General features: G+C 45.6%; 1 protein-coding gene across 5 annotated transcripts; it reads left to right on the top strand.

Moving 5' to 3' along the window:
- The first annotated feature begins 1,660 nt into the window (after positions 1-1,660).
- Positions 1,661-18,993, top strand: LOC101162953. 5 transcript variants are annotated; one of them, XM_023964034.1, is made up of 7 exons: positions 1,661-1,790; positions 2,931-3,074; positions 3,752-3,898; positions 16,836-16,994; positions 17,805-17,951; positions 18,047-18,066; positions 18,662-18,993. In XM_023964034.1, exons 1-7 carry the CDS (start codon positions 1,745-1,747, stop codon positions 18,794-18,796), a joined length of 798 nt encoding a protein of 265 aa, XP_023819802.1. In that variant the 5' UTR covers positions 1,661-1,744; the 3' UTR covers positions 18,797-18,993. The 5 variants fall into 5 exon arrangements, with proteins under 5 accessions (XP_023819802.1, XP_011484155.1, XP_004078468.1 ...); XM_011485853.2 differs by having other exon boundaries at positions 3,740-3,898; positions 16,848-16,994; XM_004078420.3 differs by having other exon boundaries at positions 3,740-3,898.
- The last annotated feature ends 19 nt before the right edge of the window (positions 18,994-19,012 follow it).

The following is a 19,012-nucleotide window of genomic DNA, read 5'->3' as shown; positions in this document are numbered from 1 at the left end:
ATATATTAAAAAAAATAAACTCCTGCCTAGAAAGAAAAGAACTTTAATGATGTTCAGAGAATTGTCCTGATGTTTTTGATTCATATGTAACCCTTGTGCTATCCTAGGCACTTTAACATAGGGAGTTGGGTCATCTAGACCCACTAGACAGTGCTCTGAACCTTTTTTCTTCAATGATTTGTGATCTTCACTGGTGTCCATGGATTACATGAAATCTTTCCACCTTTATCCACCTTTGTCATGGTAGGGAGAACACGTCAATGGAAGGGGGGGGTCATCTAAGATAGCACAAGGGTTAAAGTCACGTGTGTTGAATAATTTCGCCAAAATAAAAGATGTAATCCCAAAGAACCACATCAGGATTGTGTGGGTTTTGAACCCTTATACTTCTGATGAAGAAACCAGAAACTACCACTGGAGCCTGAAGGCCTCCAGGACTGTTTATTAGTTTATTAGTTTTAGTGGAGGCAGAAAAGATTCATCTTCATCATCCTCATCTTCTCAGATGTACGGACACTTGATGGCTGGACTTCCTGCTTTCAGTCAGTTTTTGGAAGAGCAGGAGCGTGAACGTGAGGACGTCTTATCTTCACACGGACATGCTGCAAAACCTGATCACACACGCACACAGACACACAAAGAAAACACACACAGACACACAAAGACCACAAACTCAGAACACAAACAGACTCCTACATGTTTAGAACTGTCCTGAACCAGTTTCCCAACTCGCTGCAGGGAAGAAAAGAGTTTCTCTGAGAACGTCTGGCCTCAGCCTCTCCTGCCACAGCGTGAGGATCCACAAAGTCACCTCCACATGACTTCAAATCCAAAATATGAACTTTCTCTACCAATTGTTGCCATGGAAACTACTTGGAGTTTGGTGCAGTAGAAATGAACACCTTTAAATGTTAGCAAACAGTCACCAAAAGGCTGAACTTGTAATCATTTTTTATGCTAAATATTAAACAAGAGGTAAAGATGAGGAAGCGTTTTGGGGAAAAAGCTCAGACTTTCTTTGGTGTCCTGCTAAAGTACAGAGACAGCAAAGCCTCATGGGTCTCCTGACGGAAACTGAACCACGGGGACCATTGGTCCACTCATGGTTCAAACCATCTGCTAAGCCAGCGGGAGAGTGTCTAAACAAAGGGATTATGGGAACTAAAGCAGGCTTACTATGCACAAACAGTCCCGCCCACAACTCAGAGGAGAATTTCTGATGAACTCCTGTAGCTCTGCAGAAACTAAGTCTTAGAAAACCACGCAGTATTTGGGGTTTTGCCTCAAAGGGACATAATCCTAATTGAAAGAAAACTGGAGACGTTTTAATAATAGATGTGAAGATGATTGAAGTGGGAGGAGGAGTAAAAAACAGCATGTGGAGCTAATAGTGGATTATATGTGTCTGTCTTTGGCTCACAGTGTTGTGCGTTTGGCCGTACGGATCTGCCGTGACATGAATGTCCAAAGCTCTGACGTCCTTTATACGGCGTGGCGTTCCTCTTCACCTTAGCGTGTTTGTGTGAGTTTGTGGACACTGATGATCTCAAACGTTGTGGGCGGGGCAACAGATCACAGAGACGAGGTGATTCGCCGGCGTGTCGATGCAGACGCCTCTCTTGTCCCTCGTGCAGCGTGAGCACCAAGCGCACGTCTGAGCCGCACAGGTGTCAACTTGTTGAGGAGCTTCAGGTTTCCCACACCGCCTCTCTCCCTCTCAGTCTGCCTGTGCCGCTCGTCCAGGATGAAGGTGCTGCTCTTCCTCTGGCTCGCCTCGCTGGTGTGCTGCGGTGAGTGACCTGCGACCTTTGACCTTTCACACACGTCAGCTGATCTTCAGGTGAACTGCTGCCTCCTCCTCCTCAGAGTCGGTGGTTGAACCAAAACCTCGTGGTTTTTCCTCCAGATCCAAGTTTAGATGTCTAACAGTTTGAAAGCCCCCCTCCGCCCTGGACCTGCTCAGACCTGAACGTTGCTGCAGAAACATCGTTCATCACTTTTGTTTCTCACTGTTGAGCAATGATGCGGAGTTACGGGAACAGGAGCTCCCATGTGCCTCGGAGGATTCTTCTGTCCGCCGGAATGATCAGAGGATCCCAGAAATCAGTGTTGATGAAGACTTTCAGATGAAGCTGGAGATCTCTCACAAAGATTAGCTCCAGGCGAGCTCAGGCTGAAAGAACGTTTTGCTCTGCGGCCGTGTTGACAGACAGTTTACTTTCGCTTCAGAGTTTCAAACCTATTTTCACACTTTGTTTCTTCCTCTCAGTCGGGAAAGTAATCATACAAGTGTTCATCATCTTTGTATTACATCAGAACGTTTTCTTCTTTCCGTCTTCCAAAACAGTTTAGTTTTCCACTTCATCAGCTCTTCATCCTCTGATCTTTCACCCATGGGAAAATCTGTTTTAGGATGTGATGCTGAGTTCTGTAACCCTTGTTCTATCCTAGGCACTTTAACATAGGGAGTTGGGTCATCTAGACCCACTAGACAGTGCTCAACCTTTTTTCTTCAATGATTTGTGATCTTCACTGGTGTCCATGGATTACATGAAATCTTTCCACCTTTATCCACCTTTGTCATGGTAGGGAGAACACGTCAATGGAAGGGGGGGGGGGGGTCATCTAAGATAGCACAAGGGTTAAGACGTTCAGAGATTCAGCTGTGATCGACTCAGCACGGGCGGAAAGTTTGGAGACATTTGAGACAAACATTTCTGTTTTACTGATTGTGATGTGGAGACAATAGGTTGTTTCTCACCAGAGACATGAAACAAACATTTTATGGACCACCGCCTCCACGAAGACCCCCGTTTTACACACTCAGTCGCTCTGATCCTGAGACCAACGTGAATCCATACAAAACGAGTTATTAAAGGAAACCAACAAACCTGGTAAAAAGTCCCATAATGCTTCATGTCCTCTGACAGAAACTACAGAAGACCACAGCGATCAAACCTCCGACTCAGCTGGGACTCCAACGCCAGAATACGACTACACCGCCACCTATGACTATGATGACTATGTGACCTCAGCTAAAGAGCAGGAGCACAGCGCCACCATGGGGCCTGAAGGTGAGCTCCTCCCTGTTTCTGCTCCTTCCACGCCTCGCCACAGCCGTACCGGACGGCGGTTCGTCCTAACCATCGTTTTGTGGCTCTACGATGTCAGCTAGACCTTTAAAGCCCCACTCAGTAATGCAGTTTTGAGCCTAAATTTCTTTATGAATAAGATGCTACAAGAAAATGTCAAAAACTGCATTTATCTGAGTATTTCTTTATTCAAATAGGGAGCAGAAAACAAGCCATTTAAAAAAGCTTGTAGCTTTGATGTTGGTGCTGCAGTGGGCGGGGCCAAAGTATATCTGCTCCGCCCCTTCCTGATGCATCAGACAAACAGACAAATAGATCCATGAACGTCTTTGTTTCCCTCGTCGGAGCTGAAAATCTAAACTGTTCGACCGGATAGATCTGATACTGATCCTTTTTTCGTTGTACCGCTAATGTTAGCTTGGGGTTGTGAGGGACTGTAAGCTAGAGGGAGGGAGTGTAAACAAATAGGTGATGGCAAATGGGGACAGGGTCACTGCACACCAACAGTTCCACCTACATCTCCAAGGGAAATTTGAAATTAACTTTTGCCGCTCTGCAGAAACTATGTCCTAGAAAACGACACAGATTTTTAGATTTTGGCTGAAAGGACTTCTAAGTGGGACCTTAATGCTGCATGTCCTCCTCAGGTCCTCTGACAGAAACTACAGAAGACCACAGCGATCAAACCTCCGATTCAGCTGTGACTCCAACGCCACAATACGACTACGACTACAACGCCACCTATGACTATTACTATGTGACCGCAGCTAAAGAGCAGGAGCAGAGCGCCACCATGGGGCCTGAAGGTGAGTTCCTCCCTGTTTCTGCTCCTTCCGCGCCTTCACGTCCGTACCGGACAGAGTTTCCTTTTGGGTGTTTTTAACGTACTCTCTGGGGATTTATCTGATGTTAGAGAACAAGTATAGAGAAAAAAAAGCTTAAAATTATAATTGTTGGTAATTAAGAGCAGATGAAAAAAATGCAGTTTTAGCCCTTGTGCTGTCCTATGGGGTCCAGATGACCCCCCCTACCATGACAAAGGTGGATAAAGGTGGAAAGATTTCATGTAATCCATGGACACCAGTGAAGATCACAAATCATTAAAGAAAAAAGGTTCAGAGCACTGTCTAGGTCAGGGGTCCCCAAATCCAGGCCTCAAGGGCCGGTGTCCGTCATGTTTTCCACCCAACCTGCCATTGAAGTGCATTATTGGCTTAACACATCTGATCAAGGTAATCAGCCGCAAATAAGGCAGGATTTCTGGAAAACCAGCAGGACACCGGCCCTCGAGGCTTGGTTTTGGGGACCCCTGGTCTAGAGCGTCTGGATGACCCAACTCCCAATGTCGAAGTGCCTAGGATAGCACAAGGGGTACAAAGATCGTAGTTGTTACGTACAAACTACAGTCGGCGGGCCAACAACTCCATGCTCCGCCCCTCTCTGATCATCCACCTGCAGACAAATGGATCCATGAAGGTCTTTGTTTTTCTCACCTGAGCTGGAATCTGGATCAGAACTGGACAGATTGATAGCTACGATGTTGATAACCATTTTTTTGCACCGCTAATGCTAGCTCAGGGGTTGTGAGCTAGCGGGAGAATGTAAACAAATGGATGATGGGAAGAAACTCACCTGCATCTCAAAGGTGAATTTCTAATGAACTCTCGCCGCTCTGCGGAAACTACACTGACCAAAAATATAAACACGTAACACGTAACACACGTAACGTAACACTTAGACCACTTCCGGTTGAGTGGACGCTGGCATGACTGTTGCCGCTGCTCACCGGTAACTTAAACCCAAATTCTCGCTTTTCTAAACAATTCTGCTACGACAGATTTTGGACTGTGAAAACAGAGAACACACGTCACTGTGTCCATCGAATACTTTGATTATTTGCATTCAACTGCACGCTTAACCGATAACTTCCACTACGCCACCCCTCCTATAAGAATATAAACGTGGATCTGTTTTCTTCTCATTTGGAGTGCATTCCTTTCCCGAACTCGTCCAACCCTGATGAACTGGTTTCTTTTTATAATAACTGCCTTTTAGATGTTCTTAACAAATTCGCTCCTGTAAAAACCCGGTCTGTTTTATTTGTTAAATCTTCCCCCTGGTTCACCCCTGAACTCCGTAAAATGAAAGCCAAATGCCGCCAGTTGGAACGGCTCTGCAAAAAAACTGGCTCTCCCGTTCATAAGGAAATCTACAAAAAAACAGATTCTACAATACAAGGACTTGGTTTCTAACACTAAAACGAACTACTTGACTCAACTGATTGATGCAAATAAGGGAAATTCCAAAATGCTGTTTTCTTTAATGGATAATGTCTTTCAACCCCGTAACAGTTTTCCCCCTCATTTTTATTCAGATGAGCACTGTAATTCTCTTCAGTTATTCTTTAACCAGAAAATTCTAGATATCCATCAGCATCTCCATTCCTCCACCTCTCCTCCCATCCCGTCTGACTCATTTTCTGTAACTCATACATTCACTTCCTTTTTCCTCCCTGATCCCAGTGAAATTTCCCACCTCATCCATAAGTCCAAACCATCCACATGTTTGCTCGATCCCCTTCCAACATGGTTAAATCTGGTTAAATCCTGCCTTCCTTCTCTTCTTCCTTTCATTTGTGCCATTATCCACTCCTCATTGACATCAGGTATCGTCCCCTCACTCCTCTAGATCGCTGCCGTCAGACCCATCCTAAAAAAACCCGGCTCAGACCCTAATTCCTTTCATAATCTTCGTCCTATTTCCAACCTCCCCTTCATCTCAAAAATTCTTGAAAAAATAGTCGCCTCCCAACTTTCCCATCATCTCACCCAAAATGATCTTTTTGAACCTTTTCAATCTGGTTTCTGTCCCCCTTCATAGCACAGAAACTGCCCTACTAAAAATCACCAATGACCTTCTCCTAGCAGCTGATTCTGGACTCTTCACCATCCTCATCCTCCTCGACTTGAGCGCAGCATTTGACACCATATCTCACTCCATCCTCCTCCACAGACTTTCAGCCCTCGGTATCGAGTCAACCCCCTTCCGCTGGTTTCATTCTTATTTTTCAAGCCGCACTCAGTTTATTCAACTGAATTCTTTCAAATCCCAACCCTCACTCATTTCATCTGGTGTTCCTCAAGGTTCTGTTCTCGGTCCCCTCCTCTTCATTACCTACCTGCTACCCCTTGGTAATATATTCCGTAAATTCAATATTGATTTTCATTGTTTCGCGGATGACACTCAGCTCTATCTGTCCAGTAAACTCAACTCTTCTATTCCACCTGCCTCCCTCTCCTCCTGCCTGTCTGAAATAAAAACCTGGTTCACCCTAAACTTCCTCAAACTTAACAGAGATAAAACCGAATTACTCCTCGTAGGTTCCAAATCCACCCTTTCCAAAGTTTCTAATTTTACCCTTTCCATCGATTCCTCTCCAGTTTTCCCCTCCCCTCAAGTAAAGAGTCTGGGTGTCATCCTTGATAGTACATTATCATTTCAATCCCACATCAATAGCATTACTCGGTCAGCCTACTTTCATACATGCAATATTAATCGACTCCGCCCCTCCCTCACCATCCACTCCGCCTCCATTTTAGTTCATAGTCTGGTCACCTCTCGTCTCGACTATTGTAATGCTCTTCTCTTTGGTCACCATGGGGAGCCGTGCCTTCAGTCGCTCTGCTCCCCAACTCTGGAACTCTCTCCCCCCAGACCTCCGTAACACTGACTCCTTTCTGATCTTTCAATCCAGACTAAAAACCTATCTGTTTAAGCTTGCATTTCCGGAACACAATTTCCCATTTTCTGTCAGCTGATTTTACTAATGAATCCAATTTATTTATTGTTTTTAACATGTTGTGATTTTATTGTGTTTTACCTCTAACTTTGTACGGTGACCTTGGGTGTTTTGAAAGGCGCTTTTAAATAAAATGTATTATTATTATTATTATTATTAAACGCAAAACTTTTGTTATTGCTCCCATTTTTTATGGTATGAACTCAAAGATGAAATATTGTTCACAAATCTGTCAAAATCTGTGATAGTGAGCACTTCTCCTTTGCCAAGACAATCCATCCCACCTCACAGGTGTGCCATATCAAGATGCTGATTCTTCTTTCTCATTCGGCTTTTCCCATCAGGGGTCGCCACAGCGAATCATCCTTTTCCACCTCACTCTATCATGGACATCTTCTACCCTAACATTAGCCAACTTCATGTCCTCTGTTGAGACATCCATGTATCTCCTCTTTGGCCGTCCTCTTGCCCTCCGGCCAGGCAGCTCCATCTCCAACATCCTTCTACCAATATATCCACTGTCCCTCCTCTGAACATGTCCAAACCATCTCAGTCTGGCTTCTCTGACTTTGTCGCTAACACAGGCAACATGAGCCGTCCCTCTGATGTACTCGTTCCTTATCCTGTCTAACCTGGTCACTCCTAAGGAGAACCTCAACATCTTCATCTCCGCTACCTCCATCTCAGCCTCTTGTCTCTGTCTCACTGCTACCGTCTCTAACCCATAGAGCAGAGCTGGTCTCACCACTGTCTTGTACACCTTTCCTTTGAGTCTTGCTGACACTCTTCTGTCACACAACACTCCTGACACTTTCCTCCACCCGCTCCAACCTGCCTGCACTCGCCTCTTCACCTCTTTTCCACAATCCCCATCACACTGAACTGTTGACCCCAAGTATTTAAACTCCTGCACCTTCTTCACCTCAGCCCCCTGTAACCTAACGCTTCTACCTTGATCCCTCTCGTTCAGACACATGTATTCTGTCTTACTATGACTGACCTTCATGCCTTTTCTTTCCAGAGCAAACCTCCACCTCTCTAGCTGTTCCTCCACCTGCTCTCTACTCTCACTGCAAATTACAATGTCATCCGCAAACATCATTGTCCAGGGAGATTCCTGTCTTACCTCGTCTGTCAGCCTGTCCATCAGCATAGCAAACAAAAAAGGACTCAAAGCTGATCCTTGGTGTAGTCCCACCTCCACCTTGAACTCCTCTGTCTGACCTACAGCACATCTCACCACCGTCATACTTCTCTCATACATGTCCTAAACTACTCTGACATACTTCTCTGCCACTCCAGACGACCTCATACAGTACCACAGCTCCTCCCTCGGCACCCTGTCATACGCCTTCTCTAAATCTACGAACACACAATGCAGCTCCTTCTGACCTTCTCTGTACTTTTCCATCAACATTCTCAAAGCAAAAATGGCATCAGTGGTGCTCTTACGGGGCATGAAACCATACTGCTGCTCACAGATCTCCACCTTCTTCCTAAGCCTGGCTTCCACTACTCTTTCCCACAGCTTCATTGTGTGGCTCATCAACTTTATTCCTCTATAGTTGCTGCAGTTCTGCGTGTCACCCTTGTTCTTAAAGGTCGGAACCAGAACGCTTCTCCTCCATTCCTCAGGCATCTTCTCACTCTCTAAAATCCTATTGAACAACCTCGTTAGAAATTCCACTGCTGTCTCTCCTAAGCACTTCCATACCTCCACAGGTACGTCATCAGGACCAACGGCCTTTCCGCTCTTCATCCTTTTCAGAGCCTTCCTAACCTCATCCTTTCCAATCTCTGCTACTTCCTGCTCCACAACAACCACATCTTCCTCCCTTCTTTCCCTGTCATTTTCCTCGTTCATCAGCTCCTCAAAATACTCCTTCCATCTTTTCTGGACACTCTCCTGGGTTGTTAGCACCTTTCCGTCTCTGTCCTTAATCACCCTTATCTGTTGCACGTCCTTCCCATCTCTGTCTCTCTGTCTGGCTAGCCTGCACAAGTCCTTCTCTCCTTCCTTTGTGTCTAACCTGTCATATAGCTCATCGTAAGCTTTCTGTTTGGCCTTTGCCACCTCTCTCTTCACTCTGCGCTGCGCTTCCTTGTACTCCTGTCTACCTTCCTCAGTCCTTTCTACATCCCACTTCCTTTTAGCCAACCTCTTCCTCTGGACGCATTCCTGAACTTCCTCATTCCACCACCAAGTGTCTTTACCGTCTTTCCTCTTTCCAGATGACACACCTAGCACCTTCCTACCCGTTTCCCTGATAATTTCTGCTGTAGTTTCCCAGTCATCTGGAAGCTCATCCTGACCACCCAGGACCTGCCTCAACTTCTGCCTAAATTCCTCACAAGTTTCTTCATTCTGTAGCTTCCACCACTTGGTCTTCTTTTCTGTTTTCCCTCTCTTCTTCTTCCTGACCTCCAGAGTCATCTTACACACCACCATGCGGTGCTGTCTGGCTACACTCTCTCCTACCACCACTTTGCAGTCATTAACCTCTCTTAAATGTCCTAATCTACATAGGATGTAGTCCACCTGAGTACTCCTACCTCCACTTCTGTATGTCACTCTATGTTCCTCTCTCTTCAGGAAGTAAGTGTTGGCTACAGCCATTTCCATCCTCTTCGCAAAGTCCACCACCATCTGTCCCTCCAGATTCCTTTCCTTCACACCAAACCTGCCCATCACCTCCTCATCACCTCTGTTGCCCTCACCAACATGCCCATTAAAGTCTGCTCCAATAACAACTCTCTCTCCTCTGGGAAAACTCTCTATGACCTCATCCAACTCACTCCAGAATCTCTCCTTCACTTCTAACTCACAGCCAACCTGTGGCGCATACCCACTGACTACATTCACCATCACCCCTTCAATTTCTAACTTTAGGCTCATCATCCTGTCTGAGACTCTTTTCACCTCTAGAACGCTGTTTACAAACTCCCCCTTCAGAATCACACCTACCCCGTTTCTCTTCCTATCAACACCATGATAGAACAGTTTGTATCCTCCTCCAATACTACGTGCCTTGCTGCCCTTCCACCTTGTCTCCTGCACACACAGTACATCTACCTTCCTTCTCTCCATCATGTCTGCCAGCTCTCTGCCTTTCCCTGTCATTGTGCCAACGTTAAGAGTCCCTATTCTCAAACCTATGTTCCTGCCTTTTCCCTTCTTTGGCCACGGACCCTTCTGCCTCCCCTCTTTCTTTGACCAACAGTAGTCAAATTTCCACCGACACCCTATAGTTTAACAGCATTGGTGGCGGTCGTTAACCCGGGCCTCGACCGTTCCGGTATGTCTAAAGTGTTGTGGATGATTTGCATGGTTATTTTGGCAATTTTTACGCCGGATGCCCTTCCTGACGCAACCCTCTCTATTTATCCGGGCTTGGGACCGGCACAGAAGTAACTGGCTTGCAACCCCTGTGGCTAGATTATCAAGATGCTGATTAGACAGCATGATTATTGCACAGGTGTGGCTTAGACTGGCCACAAGAAAAGGCCACTCTGAAATCTTCAGTTGTATCACACAGCACAATGCCACAGATGTCGCAAGTTTTGAGGGAGCGTGCAACTGGCATGCTGATAGCAGGAATGTCGACCTGAGCTTTTGCTATGGAATTGAATGTCCATTTCTCCACCACAAGCCGTCTCCAAAGGTGTTTCCGAGAATTTGGCAGCACATCAACCGGCCTCACAACCGCAGACCACGTGTAACCACACCAGCCCAAGACCTCCACATCCAGCATGTCCACCTCCAAGATCGTCTGAGACCAGCCACTCGGACAGCTGCTGAAACAATCGGTTTGCAGAACCACAGAATTTCTGCACAAACTGTCAGAAACCGTCTCAGGGAAGCTCATCTGCATGCTCGTCATCCTCATCGAGGTCTCGACCTCACTCCAGTTCGTTGTCGTAACCGACTTCAGTGGGCAAATGCTCACATGCGATGGTGTCTGGCACGTTGGAGAGGTGTTCTCTTCACGGATGAATCCCAGTTTACACTGTTCAGGGCAGATGGCAGACAGCGTGTGTGGCGTCGTGTGGGTGAGCGGTTTTCTGATGTCAATGTTGTGGATCGAGTAGCCCATGGTGGTGGTGGGGTTATGGTATGGGCAGGCATATGTTAAGGGCGAAGAACACAGGTGCATTTCATTGATGGCATTTTGAATGCACAGAGATACCGTGACGAGATCCTGGGGCCCATTGTTGTGCTGTACATCCAACAACATCACCTCATGTTGCAGCATGGCAATGCACGGCCCCATGTTGCAAGGATCTGTACACAATTCTTGGAAGCTGAAAACATCTCAGTTCTTGCATGGCCAGCATACTCACCGGACATGTCACCCATTGAGCATGTTTGGGATGCTCTGGATCGGCGTATACAACAGCGTGTTCCAGTTCCTGCCAATATCCAGCAACTTCGCACAGCCATTGAAGAAGAGTGGACCAACATTCCACAGGCCACAATAGACAACCTGATCAACTCTATGCAAAGGAGATGTGTCGCACTTCATGAAGCAAATGGTGGTCACACCAGATACTGACTGGTTGTCTGAGTCCCCTGACCCCCTCAATAAAACAAAACTGAAGATTTCAGAGTGGCCTATTCTTGTGGCCAGTCTAAGGCACACCTGTGCAATAATCATGCTGTCTAATCAGCATCTTTCCTGTGACGGTTTCCTGTGACGTCATTTCCGGGTGAGCTATTCCCAGTGCTAGTCGTGTGTGACTGCTGTCCTCTTGTTTGGCATTAGCCTTACTACTATTGCTTACTCTAAGGGTTATCTGGGTTAATATTCACATCTAGTACCTTTTATTAACGAATTCACCACTGTTAAACCGCTTGCTGTTCACTTTCTCATTTTGCTAAATAGACCACTTCTCTTTACCTAAACACCGCTAGCCTTAGCTTAAAACCTAGCATGGCCACCACTCCTTCCGCCTCTCCTCCTCTCTCCTGCCCCATGTGCCATATGTTTAGTGATGATCCTGCCTCCTTTAGTGAAGATAGCGGTAGGTGTGTTAAGTGTAGTCTTGTGTTAGACTTGGAGGCCAGGCTGGAGCAGTTAGAAGCGCGGCTCCGCACAGTGGAAGCTAAGCCGGCTAGCCAGGTCGTTACTCGTAGCGCGGGCCGCGCTACCAGGGCTAACTTAGCTAGCACCCCAGCGCCCTCCCAACAGCCGGGAGACAGTCAGGGGTTTGTACCGGTTGGGAGGAAACATAGTGCTAAACGCAAAATCTTAGAGCACCCGAGACTCCACGTTAGTAATAGGTTCTCCCCCCTCGGCGACACACCCGCTGAACACTCAACTCTGGTTATAGGCTCTTCTGAAGTTAGAAACGTGGAGCTCCCAGCGGCTACAGTCAGGTGTTATCCGGGGGCCAGAGTTGGTGACATCGAGGGGAACCTTAGGATGTTAGCTCAGAGTAAGTCCAGGTTCCGTCGAGTCGTGATTCACGCAGGCGGTAATGATGCCCGACGGAGACAGTCAGAGGTGGTTAAGTTAAACGTAACTTCGGTGTGTAAACTGGCTAAGACGATGTCCGACACTGTAATTTTCTCTGGTCCCCTGCCGAACTTAGTCAGTGATGAAATGTACAGCCGCTTTTCATCATTTAACCGCTGGCTTTCTAGATGGTGCCCAGAAAACGGCGTTGGTTTTGTGGATAACTGGAGCGCGTTTTGGGGGAAGCCCGGTCTCATGCGGAGAGACGGCGTCCTTCCCACCCGGGACGGTGCCGCTCTTCTTTCTAGAAACATTTCTGCTAGCCTTAGTCTGTTAACCTGACAATCCAGAGACGAGACCCGGGCGCAGAGCAGCAGTGTAAAACGCTCCTCTGAGCCTCCCTTAGGGTTAGTGCCGGTGCAAAACCCATGCAGGGAAAGTCAAGCAGGTCCTAGCTTTAGCTTATGTGCTGAAAGACAAATGAAAGGAGCGCGTCATAGAAACCTCAAAGTGACAGACAGCAGTACTCACAAGCAGAATTATGATGTCATTAAATGCGGTTTATTAAACATTAGATCCATTTCCTCCAAGTCCCTCTTAGTCAACGAGTTAATTACTGATAAAAACCTTAGTCTTTTAGCCTTAACAGAAACTTGGCTCCATCAGGATGACTATGTTAGATTGAATGAAGCAACCCCCCCCCCCCCCCACTTATAATAACTATCAGAAATCCAGGATTTCAGGGAAAGGAGGTGGTTTGGCAGTAATATCACAGTCTAGCTTACTTCTCAGCCCTAAAGTTAAAAATGCTTATAATTCATTTGAAAACATCATATTGTCTTTAAGTCACCCAAACAGGAAAACTCCAAAACCTGTTTTACTCATAATTATTTATCGCCCCCCCCGGCCCATATTCAGAATTTTTAACTGAGTTTTCCGACTTCCTATCGACTATTGTCTTAGATTCTGATCAAACTATAATATTAGGGGATTTTAATATTCATGTTGATGACCCCAGTGACTGCCTAGGAAAGGCTTTTGCAGCTTTATTAGATGATGTTGGTTTCACCCAAAGTGTGAATGAACCCACTCACTGTCATAAGCACACCCTGGACCTTGTTCTAACCCATGGTGTAGAGATCAGCCAGCTGAGTGTCCTTCCTCTTAACCCCATCATTTCTGATCACTTTATGATTACCTTCCAGCTTACACTGGAACATCCTTCTGCACCAGTGAATAAGAAACAGCTTAGAAGAACCTTAACTGACCGTTCTGTGTCTGAGTTTAAACACACAGTTCAGCCAGTACTTAGTGATATTCTGAGAAAATACTCTGAGACCAGCTCCCATAGTATCAGTCCTAATATAAATGACCACTTTGTTAATGATGCCTTACAAGCCCTCAGGAGTACACTTGATGTTGTTGCCCCCTTGAAACCTAAGTTCGTCAGACAAAACCGAGTAGCACCGTGGTTTAATGCTGAAACTCGTTCTCTTAAACAAGAAACCCGTAAGTTGGAAAGAGAATGGCGCCGCTCCGGTTCAGAGCAGTCTCTGGATATCTGGAAACATAGCCTATTAAATTATAAAAAAGCTCTGCGTAGAGCTAGAAGCCAGTACTATTCAACCTTAATATCAGAGAATGGAAATAATCCAAGATTTCTTTTTAGCACTATAGCTAAATTAACTCGCAGTCAGAGCTCAGTAGAACCACATGTTCCTGTTTCTCTCAGCTCTGATGATTTTCTTACATTTTTCGACAGTAAAATCTCAACTATTAGACATAAGTTAAATCAAGTTATTCCTACTATCAGCCCAGAACAGGCTGAAGCGGTAGAAATGGAGGCATCCATTGAAACCTCTGTAACATTAGACTGCTTCACTGCTGTGGATCAAGCGGAAATAACATCAATTATTACGTCCTCCAAATCCTCAACGTGTCTGTTAGACCCAATTCCCACTAGACTTTTTAAAGAAACTTTTCCCCTAATTAATGATCCCATATTAACAATGATAAATACCTCTCTGGAAACGGGTTACGTGCCACAGTCTTTTAAATATGCAGTTGTTAAACCTCTTCTGAAAAAGCCCAGTTTGGATCCTAGCATCTTGGCCAACTATAGACCGATATCAAACCTGCCCTTTATTTCTAAAATCCTAGAAAGAGTTGTAGTTAAGCAGCTTTACTGCCACCTACAGGACAACAGCCACTTTGAAGACTTTCAGTCGGGGTTTAGACCCCACCACAGTACGGAAACTGCACTAGTTAGAGTCTCTAATGACTTGTTATTGGCCTCAGAAAAGGGACTACTTTCTATTCTGGTCCTGTTGGACCTCAGTGCAGCCTTTGACACTATCGACCACAGTATTTTACTCCATAGATTAGAGCAGGACATAGGGATCAGAGGATCTGCTCTCCAGTGGTTTAAATCCTATCTGTCCGATAGGTATCAGTTCGTTAATGTAAATGGCCATTCCTCTCAGTGCACACGGGTCAACTATGGAGTCCCACAGGGCTCAGTCTTGGGACCGATCCTGTTTACGCTTTATATGCTACCCCTAGGAAACATAATCAGGAAACACAGCATTAATTTTCATTGTTATGCCGACGATACGCAGTTGTATTTATCCATGAAGCCTGACCAGAATGACCAGATAGAGAAACTGAACGCCTGCATCAGTGACATCAAGACCTGGATGACAATTAATTACCTCCTCTTGAACCCAGAAAAAACTGAGGTCATTATACTTGGTCCTAAAAACCTCAGAGATGCTCTGTCTGCTCAGATAGTCTCCCTGGATGGCATAAGTATAGCCCCCAATTCCACAGTTAGAAACCTTGGGGTTTTACTTGACAAGGATTTATCATTTAAGGCTCACATATCTCAGGCGTGCAGAACTGCCTTTTTTCACCTGCGGAATATTGCTAAGATCAGAAATATACTTTCTAAGAGTGATGCTGAAAAACTCATCCATGCATTTGTTACGTCGAGGCTGGATTACTGTAACTCCTTGTTAGCAGCGTGTCCTAAGAGTTCCTTAAGAAGTGTCCAGCTTGTTCAGAACGCAGCAGCTAGATTGTTAGCTGGAACTAGCAGAAGAGATCACATCACTCCTGTGTTAGTTTCGCTCCATTGGCTCCCAGTTGATTCCAGAATCAAGTTCAAGATCCTCCTGTTAACCTATAAGGCCTTACATGGAATGGCCCCGTCCTATATTAAGGACCTCATAGTCCCTTACCACCCAATCAGAACACTTCGCTCGCAAAATGCAGGACTGCTTGTGGTTCCTAGAATTAGTCAAAGTACAATTGGAGGTAGAGCGTTTTGCCACCAAGCCCCTGTCTTATGGAATAAACTCCCAGCTCATGTAAGAAAGGCCGACTCAGTTTCTACATTCAAAGTTAGACTGAAAACATTCCTCTTTGGACAGGCTTATTGTCAGACTAGTTAGTATTCAGAGATTATTTAACATAATGTTAATTTGTTTAAATTAAAATTAATAATAACTATTTCTTTTAAAAGGCTGCTAGAAGTTGAAACTGGGGTAACTATGGTGCACTGGGGTTCTGTCCTCTTTCCTGTTTTTACTTCTACCCTTCCTCTCCTCTATTCTTGATCATTATTCATCATTTAGTTCTCCATGCCTCTGTTTGGTGCAGTGATTCATGTATTGTCCCTCTTTTCCTCTCCCCTCCTGGGGAGTGGGAGTGCTTCCAGACTCCAGTTGTTTCATCCGTGCTCCAGTTCCTGACCGAGTACCTCGCCTTTGCTCCTGCTCCTACACCTGGCTGTGGATCCTGTCTCCGGCTCGACTCGCGCCTTTGACTGTACCCCCAACCACGGCTGGATGAAGCTCGTCTGCTGGACTTTTATATATGTAGTTGTAGATTTAGATAAGTTAATTCTTCTCTAAGATTTCTGGTAAATCGCCTGTCCGTCCTGGGGGAGGATCCCTCCTTCATGTGGGCACCCCTGAGGTTTCTTCGTTTTTTCCGGAATCCGGTTTTTTTGGGAGTTTTTCCTTACCGCGAAGGGGGGTCTAAGGGCAGGGATGCCAGTATAGCTTAGTCAGTTTGTTAGTTCATTTTAGTATTTTTCTATTGAACTCTTTGTATTCGTGATCCTTATGATTTCATGTTTTACTTCGAAGCCCATCAAGACGACTGTTGTTGTGATTTTGGGCTATACAAATAAAATTGAATCTTGATATGGCACACCTGTGAGGTGGGATGGATTGTCTTGGCAAAGGAGAAGTGCTCACTATCACAGATTTAGAAAGATTTGTGAACAATATTTCAGAGAACTGGTTATTTTGTGTATGTGGAAAATGTTTCACATCTTTGAGTTCATACCATAAAAAATAGGAGCAATAACAAAAGTGTTGCGTATATTTTTGGTCAGTCTATGTCCTAGAAAACGACACCGATTTTTAGATTATGGCTGAAAGGACTTCTAAGTGGGACCTTAATGCTGCATGTCTTCCTCAGGTCCTCTGACAGAAACTACAGAAGACCACAGCGATCAAACCTCCGATTCAGCTGTGACTCCAACGCCACAATACGACTACGACTACAACGCCACCTATGACTATTACTATGTGACCGCAGCTAAAGAGCAGGAGCAGAGCGCCACCATGGGGCCTGAAGGTGAGTTCCTCCCTGTTTCTGCTCCTTCCATGCCTTCACATCCATACCGGACTGCGGTTCATCCTAACCATCGTTCTGTGGCTCCTGTTACCGACTAGGACGGCAGCTCCACCTTTATCCCTTGTGCTATCTTAGATGACCCCCCCCCCCCCCCCCCCCAATTGATGTGTTCTCCCTACCATGACAAAGGTGGATAAAGGTGGAAAGATTTCATGTAATCCATGGACACCAGTGAAGATCACAAATCATTGAAGAAAAAAGGTTCAGAGCACGGTCTAGTGGGTCTAGATGACCCAACTCCCAATGGTAAAGTGCCTAGGATAGCAGAAGGGTTACAGCCCCATCCCAATGAGTTTCCTTTTGGGTGTTTTTAACATGCTTTCGGGACATTTTTCTGATGTTAGAGGACAAGTATGGAGAAAACAAAACTTAAAAGTAGAATCGTCGGTAATTAAGAGCAGATGAAAAAAAAGCAGTTTCAATTGTGTTATCCTATGGGGTCCAGATGACCAGATGTTGATCACCATTTTTTTGCACCGCTAATGCTAGCTAAGGGGTTGTGAGCTAGCGGAAGAGTTTAAACAAATGGATGATGGGAAGGAACTCGCCCACATCTCAGAGGTGAATTTCTAATGAACTCCTGCCGCTCTGCGGAAACTATGTTCTAGAAAATGACATGTTCTTTTATTTTGGCTAATAACGTTATTGGTCACAGGCCACTGGGAACGCTTTGAACATATCAAAGGATGATCAAAATAGAGATCAGAGGAAGATCAGGGTGGGACTTTAATGCTTCATGTCCTCTGACAGAAACTACGGAAGCCCACAGGGATCAAACCTCCGACCACAGCGAGGACTCAGCTGTGACTCAGTCGAAATTTGACCATGGCTATACAGTCCTCTTCAAGCGTCACTTCAAAGTAGGGCAGGAGCAGAGCGCCACCATGAGGCCTGAGGGTGAGTTCCTCCTTGTTTCTGCTCCTTCCACACCTTCGCATCCGTACCGGACTGCGGTTCTTTATAACCAACGTTCTGTGTTTTTCTGTCTGCAGAGGCCAGGACCGTTCAAAAGGTGAGAAACCTGCAGCGTCGTTGTCATGTCATAACATGCTTGACGTGGAGCGCTCCCCTGTGGACAAAACTCCAGTGTCCTCCTCTGGTGGCGCTTCATTTTTCTAAAGTGGGAGTGGCCCATGCAGGCAAACATTAAAGAGCGCATCTCCAGAACAATAAAAAGAAATATGAGGAATACATGTGATGATTGTGACCTGTGGAGATAGCAGGTGGAGAAGCTATGTTGGTGGTTCAGAGACAGGAGGCGGAGCTTAAGATGCTGAGGTTCTGTTTGGGACCAGGATTGACCATTGAATCCACCAGGATTATTCACTGAATCCACCAGGATAGATCACTGAATCCACCAGGATGGATCAGATCATGGATGTTCTAGAGATCCATGCAGGGAAGTAGATGGAGACATTAGAGAGGAAGAACAGCTGTGATGATGATGATAGGATGTTGAGGGTGGAGACTCCAGAAAAGAGGAAGATGTGAGGGAGGGGGATGCAGAGGAGTGGCAGATGATGCCCCACGGCGCCCCCTGCAGGGCGCAGCAGAAAGCACCTGCAGCTCCTTAAAGCTCAATTCTTCTTTTCACTTGTTTCTTCCAGAGGATGAAGGATCCACAGAGAGTCTCCAACAGCTGCAGACCGATAACGCATCACAGATCCATCATCGGAACTCTGCTGATGTCACTTCCTGCTCTCCTGTATGAGAGGGGGATGACTTTTGTCCACTCGATTTAGGACAGGTTACCATAGTGATGCCCCATCGGTTTTTTTGCTTCACACTCAGACAAAACTCTGAAATGGTTATTTCGTTTACTGCAAATTTTAAAAAAGCGTTTTTTTATCGTCTTAACAGGAAAACATCGGATTTAATGCTGATTCTCGTGTAAAACAAAAGTAAACTTTTTCATTTGAATATTAAAAATCTTCCCCTTCTTTTGTGTTCTGGATGGA

The sequence above is a fragment of the Oryzias latipes genome, chromosome 16 (genome assembly GCF_002234675.1).
Source record: "Oryzias latipes chromosome 16, ASM223467v1".
Lineage (NCBI taxonomy): Eukaryota > Metazoa > Chordata > Actinopteri > Beloniformes > Adrianichthyidae > Oryzias > Oryzias latipes.
Note: the sequence above shows the minus strand (reverse complement) of the source record. Positions and strands in the feature narration are given on the sequence as shown.